Here is an 11,719-nt window from a genome sequence, read left to right as displayed (position 1 = left end):
CTCTCAGAGACTCAGGATGGAGACTCAGAAGGCTGGGGTCTGCGAGGCAGCGACCCGCCCCTCACCCGTGGCGTTGGGGGGGCACTTGTTGTAGATGATCTCGCCAGCTGCCGCCTTCTTCCACGTCATCAGCATCACGTACTCGTCCCTGCACATCTCGTGGAAGGCTGCGGGTACAGGGCAGAGGCTCAGCCGGGCTCACACACGGCCCCAGCCCCTGCGGCAGTGCAGGCATACCTGGACACCTCTTCTCACTGCACGGCTTCACCTCCTCTCCAGTGCCTTCACAGGGGTAACCCTGTGCGCCGGAGGCGTGGCACATGCGGAAGCGGCGCTGCCAGCCTGTGTCACATGTCTTGGAGCACAGGCTCCATGCATTCCAAGGCCCCCACTTGCCATCAGTGGCTGTGGGAGAGGGGAAGGGTGAGAGGCAACAGGTGCCCCCAAGACCAGGGCCACCACCTGCTACCCTCAGGCTGAGTACTCACCCGGGCACTCGAGACTGTTGCACTCGCGGGTGTCAGTGAGGGCACCCGTGCATGTAGCCCAGGATGGGCCTGCCACACTGCACTTCCGGCTGCGCTGTTGGGTCCCATTGGCACAGGATGAGGAGCATGGGCCCCACGGACCCCATTCTAGCCACTGGCCTTCCACTGCATGGGGAGACACAAGCAGGGGCAGTCGTTGAGCAGAGAACCGGTGGACTGGCAGGGGCAGAGTACCACAGGGAGAACGCAGAGTCTGCTTGGCACCTGGACCTATGCCAGGCCAGCCCCACTTTGTGGGTGCATGAAGGGGTCTGGAGTGAGCAAGCAGGTGGTGCCTGAACCTTATCCTGCCCCACCTGTCACCAGCTCCAGGAAACACAAGACACATCTTCACTCAGCACCAGGGTGCAAGCCCTCTTCTGGCTGAGGATGTGGGTCTGGTCTTTGCCCACTCTTAAACCCAGCTTTGAGCCCTCTCAGTCCAGCTGGCCAGGAGCACCAAAATGCTTTTGACAGCAAAGGCAGCCAAGGCTTACAGGATGGCGTGCTGGCAAGCAGCCTCCTTTTGATGGGGTCAGAGTGCCAAGCCCAACCAGGGACGGGGCTTACCTCCCACATGGCAGGTATACTTCTCTGGCCTTCCCCATGCTTGGTCAGTGTTCACGGGGTCCCCTGGGGCAGGACTGTGGACCTGACTGTCTCCCCTGGGTCTCCCAACCCCCACCCCCACCCAGCTGGGCAGCGCCTGCCTAGAAGCCCCCGGGCGCTACTGACCCGGGCAGGCGGCCATACTGCAGAGCTTAGTCTGCAGCTCGGGACCCTCGCAGGCCTTGCCGCCGTGCTGGGGGGGCACGCAGGTCCGCATCCGGCTCCGAGACCCCCGCCCGCAGCTGCGGGAGCACAGGCTCCAGGACCCCCACTCCTCCCACACGCCGTGCACTGTAAGGAAGCACGTGGCCGGTGGCAGGGCAGCACCTTGGCCCTGCCCACTGCCATCGCTTGCCCATCCGCCCACCAATCAGGAGCTCCGCAACTCTGCAGCCCTCCTTATTGGCTCTGCCTTGGTGTTCTACTGCCAGGGCGATCTCTCAGGCCCCAGGACTCTGCCCTTTTAGGGGATGTGGAAGACACAGGCTTCTGGTCCCAAGTCATACAGGGCAGATCCTGTGGAGACGTGGATGAGGAGAGTAGGACCAACCCAAGAGGGCAACCAGGGGTCTTCCTCTCCTGCTCTCCTGACAGCACAGGAAAGGACCCAAAATCCACCCCACTCTACCCTTCCCACCCCCAGAGCCACAGCGTGAATCCAACATGGCAGGCCTGAAGCGAGCCAAGCCCCCCAGTCCCAAGCTCACGAACACACAAATAGACATGAATCTCTACATGGACACTGATACTGAGCTCACGTGCTGGAACACAGCTTTGCCCCGGCCCTTTGCAAGCACCTGCCACCCCAGGGATCAAGAGCCCTCCCAGGTGGACCCTGCTCTCAGTTCACAGCCAGGCACCATTATGCTCTCAGGGAACAAGAATAAGACTGGCTGCCCTGCCGCTCACCAGGCAGGCACATGCACCTTCTCAGCAACTACACGCTTCACTACAGAGGACCTATGGGTCTAGAGGAGGCTCCCTGGAGGAGACACGAGCCCTGGTCAGGGAACGGACTGTTGGGAAAGGCTTCATTTAAGAAGAACAGTGGCATTCATCCTAGATCCTTAAGGACAGGCAGAATTTTAATAGACAAGGTAGCGGAGGGAGGGTAACACGAGAAGCAGCAAATGCAGGGAGGTGGGAAAGTTCAAGAGTGCTCATGAGGCCAGGGCTGGGAAACACAGAGGCAATGTAGGTAAAAATGAGCCTTGTCTACCAGGACATGGGCATCAGAACTGAGCCCAGCGGTGTGGGCCTATTCAGCCGTGTCCCTCGCCAGGCTGGCATGGTGCATGGGGCTAAGCATGGTATAAGGGACGGGCAAATTTTTTGAACGAAAAGGGCCAACCAAGCATTTTTGGGAGAGTCATGTCCCAGGTAGGACCTAACCCTGCAAGCACATGGGGCAGGGAGGAGGATGGGCCTACCTGGGCAGGTGGCTGAATTGTTGCAGGGCCGGGTCTCCCGCAGGGGCCCGCTGCACAGGGTCCCATAGGGGGAGGACACGCAGGAGCGGGTCCGCACCTGCAGACCCTGCCCACACGTCAGGGAACACACGCTCCACGGGGACCATTCCTCAGCCGCCGGGTCGCCTACGAGAGAGGGACAGTGTCGGCGGCAGGAGGCACTTCCCAGGCCCTTGATTTCATGGAGTGGGGGAGCACCAGCAAGACGGGCGCAGGCATCAGGGGGACCCTCCTAACCTGACCCCAAGTGGCAGGCTCTCTGGGAGGCAACCCAGCCCTGCTCACAGGCCTTATGTGGCAGAGATGCAACTGAGCTCCAGGACATAGACACAGACGGGCACACACCAAGCACACACGCCATCAATGCCACACAGTCGGGCCCCCGCCACAGAGGGAGGGAGGCGGGCCCGGGTTACCTGTCTGCGCCATGTATAGCCCAGGCTCATCTGCAGACCTTGGCCACTGGGTTTTCACCTTCGGTTCCTCTTCCGGCTCCTCACCTGGAACACGGGGGTGGTGGCAGGGGCTCAGCAAAAGCCAGCTCAGTCCTGCCACAGTGGCACAGAGGGCAGCCTTGCTGGTCCTCAGCCTGAGAGCTTGGAACCAACTGCAAGTGATGCAGAGAGAGCATCACATCCTGCCCTCTGGCCCCCACCCACCATTTTACAGATAAGGAAACTGAGGCTCCGAAGGCCACACAGGACTCGCCCTCAGCCTTGCAACCACTTCACGCTTCAGCCAGACAGAGGAGACTGGAGGCTGCTCATGTTAATGAGCTCCGGGGAGGCATCTGTGCTGAGCCTCCCATACCTGTCTCCTTCAATCCTCTCGCTGGAAGAAAGGACACTCTCTGTTAAGAGGGGAAGAAACGAGGACCAGACAGAGGTTGTAACTTGCCCAAGAGCACACAGCTCAGTGAGCCTGAAGCTCAGGCTCTTTCCCCTCAAAGGGCTGACTCTCCACCCCACACCTGCTTCTGGGACACAGCTCATGCTGGGCCTGGGGCCGGGCACAGGGCTAACTCTGCATCCCAAGCAGTCCTGGACTGTACCCTGGAAGTACAGGTCAGAATGCCACTCCTCTGAGAACTGAGGGCCTAGGTCGGGGCTTACACCAGCAGACACTCCTCCCACTGCCCCTGTGGCGAGGAGAGCAGCAAGTTCTCCAAGAGGTAGCTGCTGCCTCAACCCCTGACCATGCTGGGCTCTCAGCTGCCTGGATTTATGTGTCTGGTCTAGGGCTTGGCAGCTCCACCAGCCTCAGAGACTTTATTCTCCCAAGCCTGCTCTGCATAGATAGGAGCTGCTCCAGGCCTCTCATTGTGTGCTCTACTTTGGATCTGGAATGTTCCCCATGTGTTAAAGGATTGGTCCGCAGCTCAGCAATACAAGAAGGTGGTGGAAACTTTAGGTGGCGGGGCTTAGTGGAAGGTCTTCCAGTCACTGGAGGCACGCCCTCAAAGGGAATAATGGGACCCCTTAATCCTTCCTTTTCCTCTAGTTTTGTTTCTGGCCACAAGGTGAATGGGCTTCCTCCGCCACACTCTCCCACCACGATGCGCTGCCTCGCCACAGGCCCAAGAGCAGCAAAACCAACTGAACACAGACCAAAACCTCCCAAACTGTAAGCCAACGTAAACCATCCCTCTTAATAAGCTGATTATTTCAGGTATTTGCTGTAGCGTGGGAAGTTGACTAACACCCTCGGAGTAGTAGTAGGAGTGAAGGACAGACAGGAAAGCAGGAGGAAAAGGCCTGGCTGCTGGGCAGGCAGGACTGAAACAGCACTGGGAACACTAGAAGGTACTGCTTGCCCCTGCTCCCAGTTCTCTCAGCAGGGACCCGGAAGAGCTGCACTCCTCTTGGCCCCTGCTACTCAGCCCCAGGTCTGCACCAGAGACAGCCCTCCCTGACCAGACTGGCAGAGTGGTCACCTTAAGAAATTTCACTGCCTGGCAGGCTCTGAGCTGCCCCCTCGCCTCTGGTCTCATCAACTCCTAGGCCTTTCCCTCCACTTTAGCCACCAGTCCCAGAGCCTGAGGCACTTCATCTTGGAATCTTCACCATCTTTGAAATCTGGCATGCTCTCTCCCATAGCAACCCTGTATCCTGACTGGGAGAACCCTGACAAGCTGTGCAGCACTGGGCAAATCTCTCCACTTCTCTGACCCTGCCTTCTCTGGAAAGCAATACTCATAATCCTCCAACCTCAAGGACTGACGTAAGGACCTGACAGAAGGCTGTGAAGCTCTCAGCACCATGTTTGTTATGTGGAAAATGCTCAGAAGATAGTGACTCTTCAGTTTATTTTTATCATCTTCCCTCTTCTCACAACCTCCGCCCGTATTGGTTCCAGGCCACCCTTCACCCCTTAACACGCCCCCCTTTGAATAGCTTTCATGGTCCCTCTGGCTTCACTGTGGATCTTACCTCTACCAGGCCACAGAAAGGGCTCCCTGGGCCACACCTGCCACCTCCTGGGTCCCTTCACCCAGCCCCTCTACCGCGCCTGCTTCGCATCCCCAGCCTGGAGCCTTATGATGAGCCACCTTCTCCACACCCACTCCCAGGCTGCTGAAGAGCCTACAGCTGTGCCAGCTGGCACCATGACAGCTTCTGGATTCCATGTGTGCTGGAGTGCCCTCCTGAGCTTCGCTCCTTCTACACGCACCCCCGTGGTCACGCTGGACCTCGTCCTCTCTCCTCAAGCCCCTGTCCTCCTACACGATCAGCATGACCTCTTCCCAGAGAAAGCAGAAGCTCGGATACCTGAGTGCCAGCTCCCAGTCCTGCCAGGCCCCTCTGCACGCAGGCTACCCTGGCGGAGCCCTGCGCTGCTCCTTCGCCTTCACAGGAGGGCTCACCCATGGCCTCCTCTCTCATCAGCGTGCAGTCTGTACTCTCTCCCCTGGCAGCCCATGGACCCACTCAGGCCTCCTGCATTCGGGGGCCTCTCCACACCCTCCTCCCTCCTATGGCTGCTGCCCACCCGCTTCCTTCCACCACCAAGGCATAGTTCCCAGCTGCCACTCCATTTTCTCACCTGCCACTCACTTCCTGACTCAGATGTCACCTGCCCTGTTGATCCACTGCAGTCTGGCTGCTGCCCACATCTTTCTGCTGAAACCGCTCTTGACAAAGTCATCAACGCCCTCTTGCGCTCACTCCGTGGACAGTCCCAGGTCTTGTCTCGCTTGACACTCCACAGCAGTTGGTCCTGCTCACCTCTCCTGCCTTGAAACCCTCTCAACCCTGCCTCCTCTGCTTCTCTCTGACCTCTCTACAGGGCTGTGCTGTCCCCACTGCCTGTCTGGTCCTTTCCTGCTGCCTCCCCCTCAGGCATCCACGCTCCGTCCAGTTCTCACTGCAGTGCACCAAGGCTTAGTGAATGCCCTCGGAGCCAGCATCCCCAGTCTTTATGTCCAGCCCCTGCCTCTTCTGCAACCCACTGCTGTACGTCCTCTTGCCTCCTGCCTTGACTTTCAAACTTAGCATATCCAAAATAGGCTCATCAGCTCTTAACCTCTACTCGCTTGTTCCCACCTTTGCCTGGAAGACTCTTACTCAACCTTAAGAACCTCCCTCATTGACCTCTCACGTATAAGCCCTCCTTACCACCCACTCCTCAGCAGAGTTGGCTGCCCCCTCTTCTACAAGCGCTTTTGTCACAGATGGTTCCATCTTCTGACTGACTGTCTGAAATTACCTCATCGCCACTCCCGCGAGCCCTTTGAGGGAAAGCTGTACAAACACGAGGCATTTCCCTGACCCCTGTGAATGCCAGCACGTAACTTGACCCAGGGGGGGAAATCAATTAATGGACACCTTTCTCCTGCCTCTTCCTACTAGGAGTCACTGGAAAGAAACCCCTGTAAGGTATCCACTGCCTGGTGGTAGCAGCATCACAACCTGATATGTCAGCCCTTATTGAAGGGACATTAAGCAGGTTCCAGGACAGGGTCCCCCGCCCTCTACCTAAACCACCCGGCCTGACACCCAGTTATAAGTAAGCACTCAAGATATTTTCCAACCTGTCACAGGTGTGCACAGTCCTCTCATCTGGCCCCTATGTGGTATCTTGCCCAGGACTGGGCCTGGACAGTGCCACCCTCCACAGCTTGGGATGCAGTAAGCCCACTGAACAAGATAGGCTGAGACCAGCCTGATCTGCTATAGTGGACTCCATATCCATCCGCACTCATCAGCCACTTGCTAGCCAGGCCTACAATATAATCAGAGGTGGGGTCAGTGCTTTCCCAAATCTACCCTATGTGAAAATCAGAACATGTCCCAGACTCAGCTTTTGGGTTCCTCTCCCAGCCTCCAGAGCTAGGCCACAAAGGGGAAGGAACAAGCCCAAGACCACACAGCTAGGCTTACACAGACCACCCTCCTCCGTCTTCCACCTCACCCCTCTCAGCAGAGGCCAGCGATTTATTTCTCCACAAGAGAAAGCCAGTTTTCCCTGAAGGGGAAGAAGACAGATAAAACCAGGTGGCATTTATTGCAATCAACATTTACTCTGCACATACACACAGGCTCCCGCCGGCTCTGGGCCCAGAACAGGCAAACATGCAGGGAAGCCTAGCTGGCCAGTGTCTGAGAGGACAAGAGCCTGGGAAGGGTGTGAGTGTCCCCAGAGCCCAAGTGCCCCACCAGTGAGCTCAGTGAGCTTGTCAGATCAGGCCTGCTGTGCTGCAGACCTGCAATCTATCAACCTTCCCGTTGGCTGCCAGTCCCAGGACAGGCAGATCTCCCGCCACCTGTGTCACCACTCAACCACCTGTGACCTCTTCTGTTTTGAATTAGGTAACATTTATTAACCAGCTCCAGGCATGAGTCACTGTGCACTCCAGTACCTTGTGTGATTCTCACTAGGACAATCCCCCCATGTCATTACTAAGGATTGAGGCTCCAAGGTCTCACACTGAGGAGAAGTGAGGTGGGATTTGAACTCAGTCTTGACTGTCTCCAAAGTCTTGCTTTTTTCCACTCAATTGCACTCGCTCTGACAAAATGCAGCTCATCTCTAACGCTCTCAGATTTACCTTCCCTAGTGCCCAAGGGCTCCAAATCCTGTTACCCTGGTCCTTTCCTGTTACCCTGTTTTCACAGTTGTTCCTTTGCACCTCTGCTTTCCCCTCCCCTCCTGTGAGCCTGACTCTCCCCGCCCCCGTGGCCTCCAAAGTGATCCCTGAGGTCCCAGCTCCAGCTGCAAGACTCCTGCTGAGGAGCCTCAGTGGCTCCCTGCTGCTCCAGCTCCAGCTGACCTGTCCAGTCCTATCTTCCCCTTTCCACTGGACAGACAGCAAAGTAGGCTACAAGGCCACAGGACCAGCAAGAAGGGAACAGACTCTGGAACTGGACAGATGTGAGTTTGGTTCCCACCTCTGCCAGCCTCTTGCTGTCTGCCCCTGGGCAAATCACCTCATCTCTCTGAGCTTCAGATTCTTCAACTGGAAGTAAGAATAACACCTGCTACTGTACAGGTCCACTGTGAGAATTAAGTGTAACAGGAGATGTGGACTGCCTGGAGCACAATAAAAAGGAGCTGTCACCCCCTTCTCATTATCTCTTGAACATGTAAATGCTTTACTCCCTCCAGTGCATTCTGCTAATGCTGTTTTCTCCTCTTAAAATACCTTTTCCTCTAAACCAATCTGCCAAACTCTACATGTCAAGTTCTGCCTCTTCCAGGAAGCATTGCTAGGCCAACTTCCTAGGGTTCAGGGATGCTGGGCCCCTCTGTGGTGTAGTCCTTACTGCAGCTATGAGTATGGTGGGTTCATCCCTCCCATGGGCTCTAGAAAAGGCTCAGACGGTGCCCCTCTTGTACAGAGGGCCCAACTTCTGGGCAGCCAGATGCAGAAAAGACATTTGGCGGCAAACGTGGGCCTCAACCAAATGTTCCTCAACCCCAACCAACATGGGCCACCTTCACCTCACCCCAGTGCTGGGAGGCAACGTGCACAGTCTTTGCCACCCGAGCAGGACTACGCACACCTGCTGTGCTGTGCTCCCCTGCACAGTGCAGCCCCTCGGCCTCCTGTGGCTCAAATGTGTTATAAATAACCACAATAATCACCACTTCCATGGGGAGAGCACTGCAATTTACAAAGCAGTACTCCCTTCCCAGGCCTCTGTGCATCCTCCCTCAGGCTAGCCCCAGAGCCCTGAGCAGGCCCCTACCAGTCCTCTTGAAACTTGGCTCAGGTCCCTCAATGGCTTCCCAGCCCCAGCCGTGCTTTTTGCACCCTACTGCATGCTGGAATCCCAAGGGCACAGTGGGAAAGGGAGGTGCTTTGAAAATTCCAGTCTCTACCCCTACAGTCCAATGAGACCAGGTACCTAGCCAGAAAGGCAGTTCCCTTCCAGTGATTCTGGCTCCCCACACGGCTGACCTGTCCATCTAGCCTCCCACCTGAGCTGGCGAGATCACTGCCACATCCCTTATGTGGCCAGAAGCTCCTGGAGAGCAGAGACCGAGTCTGACTCAGCCTGTCTCCTCCACCATGCCCAGTTTCTTGTTGCCTTCAAGTCCCTGTGTCTTGGGACAGCAGTCAAAGCCCTGGTCCCGGGAGATGTAGCTCAGTGGCATTGTACCTGCTTCACAAGCACAAGGTCCTGAATTCAATCCCCTGTACAAAAAAAAAAAAAAAATCCCTGGCCCCACTTCCCTCCACTGGGCATCTGGTAATTCAACCCTGACTTCTTTTTTTTGGACCAGGGATTGAACTCGGGTCCTTGTGCTTGCAAGGCAGGTGGAGGCATCACTGAACTAAAACTCTGGCCCATACCCTGGCATGTTTGTACCCCTATGCCTTGTACAGAGGTTTGTACTTCCTCTGCCTCTGAAGCCCTTTTGTAAAAGGTTTCTTCCAAAGTGTGGGTTGGGAACGACTTGGAATGGCTCACAAATACACCATGAAGTAAACCTAGACTGAGGAAGTTAACTCCCTCCTAGGTTTCTATTATTACTATTACTGCTATTATTATTATTTTGGTGGCACTAGGTATTGAACCCAAGGCCTCTGCACTGAGCTACGTTCCCAACCCTTTTTAAGATGGAGTCTCATTAAATTGCCCAGGGTGGGCTCAAACCTGTGATCCTCCTGCCTCAGCCTACCAGACTGTTGGGAATACAGGCATATGCTGCTGTACCCAGCTTTCTGGGGCTCTTAATCAGGGTGACAATTTGCTGATTGTCTGGGTTAGCCAGGTCTGTGTCTGTTGTCCTGATGTCATTAAATAGTGTTTACTTTGTCCTCTTAATAACATCAAAAGTGTCGCAGTTTAGATGACAAGTTTTATGGTCACCTTGTCTCTAATCCTTCCAGCTGCATGAAAGATAAAGTCTCTAAGCAGTTCTAGAATTTCACACATCTTCACCCAGTGATGATTTCTCTTTCTAACAAATAGAGAGACAGGAGGAGCACTGAGCTAGAATTTAATAATGTCACTTTGTTTTCACTGTGGGTATTTCTGTGGTTATCTTCTATTTTAGATAAGTGATACTCTCTCCATTTATGACATGAAATTTCTTTTTAATATAGTAAACTTAAAAACCAATTCAACTTAAAGAGAAATTTCACAGGCTAGTAAATTCCTATTCATTCCTCAAAACCCAACTCAGAATCACCTTCTTTACACCACTTCCTACTCCTTCATGGTTTGATCCTCCACTCTTCCTGATCCTCGACACTCCTCCCATCACATGTACTCTGTAAATATCACACTAACTTAGGAGCAAGAAGAAACAATTTTTTTCTTTTTCTTTCCCTCTTTTTTTTGGGGGGGGCAGGGTTACTAGGAATCAAACCCAGGACCTTTACACTGAGTTACATGTCCAGCCCTTTCTTAATATTTTTATTTTGAGACAGGGTCTCTCTCAGGTCACTAAATTGCCCAGACTGGGTTCAAACTTCTGATCCTCCTATCTCAGCCTCTCCGAGTGCTGGGATTACAAATGTGTGCCATCATGCCCAGCACAGCAACTACTTATTAGGGGTCTACAGTGTACCAGTGCGATGGTTTAGATATGGTTTGAGTCCCTCAAGGCTCCATGTGTTGATAGTTAACCCCCACTGTGAGGCATGAAGAGGATGGAAACTCAGTCTGAGTACCGCAGAGTTCAGAGGTGGGGCCTTTGGGGGGTGACTGGGATTAGATAAGATCATCAGGGTGGTGCCCTATGGCTGACTCTTGGTGGCTTTACTGGGGGGGAGGTGCTGCTCCCTGTCTCTTGCCATGTGTTGCCCCGCACCGCCTAGGACTCTGCCAGCAAGAAAGCCATCACCAGATATACACCCTTGACCTTGGAACAGAACCGTGAGCCAAAATAAGACACTTTCCTTTAAAACTTACCCAGTCTGTGGTATTGTATTGTTAGCAACTAAAAATGGACTAACGCAGCCAGGCACTGCGCTGAGCACTCACCCACATTCCCTGGCTTCATCTTCCCATCACCCCACAAAAGAGATCTCACTATCCCCACTTTACAGGTGATGAAATGGCGAGGAAGTAACTTGTCCATGGCTACATAGTCAGTGGTAGGGTCAGGAAGTGAACCCAGGATTGGGCCACTTCGGCCTGTGGCCTTGACCACCTGTGCACTTGTCACTGTGGGGATCGAACTCAGGTCCCTATGCTTGCAAGACAGGCAGCAGAACCACTGAGCTAAATCCCCAGCCCAAGGCCTCTGATCTTACTCTGTCAGAACCAGCCTGGGACTTGGCACAGATTCCATGCTGATAGCGAGCACATAATTTTTTTTTTTTTTTTTTGGCACTGGGGATCGAACTCAGGTCCCTATGCTTGCAAGACAGGCAGCAGAACCACTGAGCTAAATCCCCAGCCCAAGGCCTCTGATCTTACTCTGTCAGAACCAGCCTGGGACTTGGCACAGATTCCATGCTGATAAAGCGAGCACACAGGAGAAGGGGCTGGAATTCAGTGCCTGTGGAAAGGTCTGGGGAAGTCAGAGCTGCACTCCCCACCCCCAACAGGACACACAGAGCTCCACGGGCACACATCGGGGCTGGCAGGACCTTTCAGGCAATACCACTGCCACCTTGTGCTAGGGATCCCCCATGCTGCCCTGAGAGAGGGCCTCCCC

General features: G+C 54.8%; 1 protein-coding gene and 1 long non-coding RNA gene across 11 annotated transcripts in view; one reads left to right on the top strand and one right to left on the bottom strand.

Moving 5' to 3' along the window:
* Window positions 1-4,775, top strand: part of LOC104860424 — a 7,545-nt gene extending 2,770 nt beyond the window's left edge. The window contains exons 2-3 of the long non-coding RNA XR_779679.2: window positions 4,274-4,407; window positions 4,702-4,775. This is a non-coding gene — a long non-coding RNA (uncharacterized LOC104860424). The remainder of the gene's footprint in view (window positions 1-4,273; window positions 4,408-4,701) is intronic.
* The window catches only part of Adgrb2 (adhesion G protein-coupled receptor B2), a 29,909-nt gene that overhangs the window by 13,897 nt on the left and 4,293 nt on the right, over window positions 1-11,719 (bottom strand). For 4 of the 10 annotated variants that reach the window (XM_010621585.3, XM_010621586.3, XM_010621587.3 and 1 more), the window contains exons 2-7: window positions 3,022-3,105; window positions 2,567-2,731; window positions 1,263-1,427; window positions 489-653; window positions 238-405; window positions 66-167 (exon numbers count right to left, since the gene is read on the bottom strand). In XM_010621585.3, coding sequence (XP_010619887.2) covers window positions 66-167; window positions 238-405; window positions 489-653; window positions 1,263-1,427; window positions 2,567-2,731; window positions 3,022-3,105 — 849 coding nt within the window. The remainder of the gene's footprint in view (window positions 1-65; window positions 168-237; window positions 406-488; window positions 654-1,262; window positions 1,428-2,566; window positions 2,732-3,021; window positions 3,106-11,719) is intronic. The other 6 variants (XM_010621589.3, XM_010621591.3, XM_033767395.1 and 3 more) reach the window with 3 other exon arrangements.

Source organism: Fukomys damarensis, unplaced genomic scaffold (assembly GCF_012274545.1).
Source record: "Fukomys damarensis isolate Sample0158 unplaced genomic scaffold, DMR_v1.0_HiC HiC_scaffold_23, whole genome shotgun sequence".
Lineage (NCBI taxonomy): Eukaryota > Metazoa > Chordata > Mammalia > Rodentia > Bathyergidae > Fukomys > Fukomys damarensis.
This window is presented reverse-complemented; position numbering and strand designations above follow the sequence as displayed.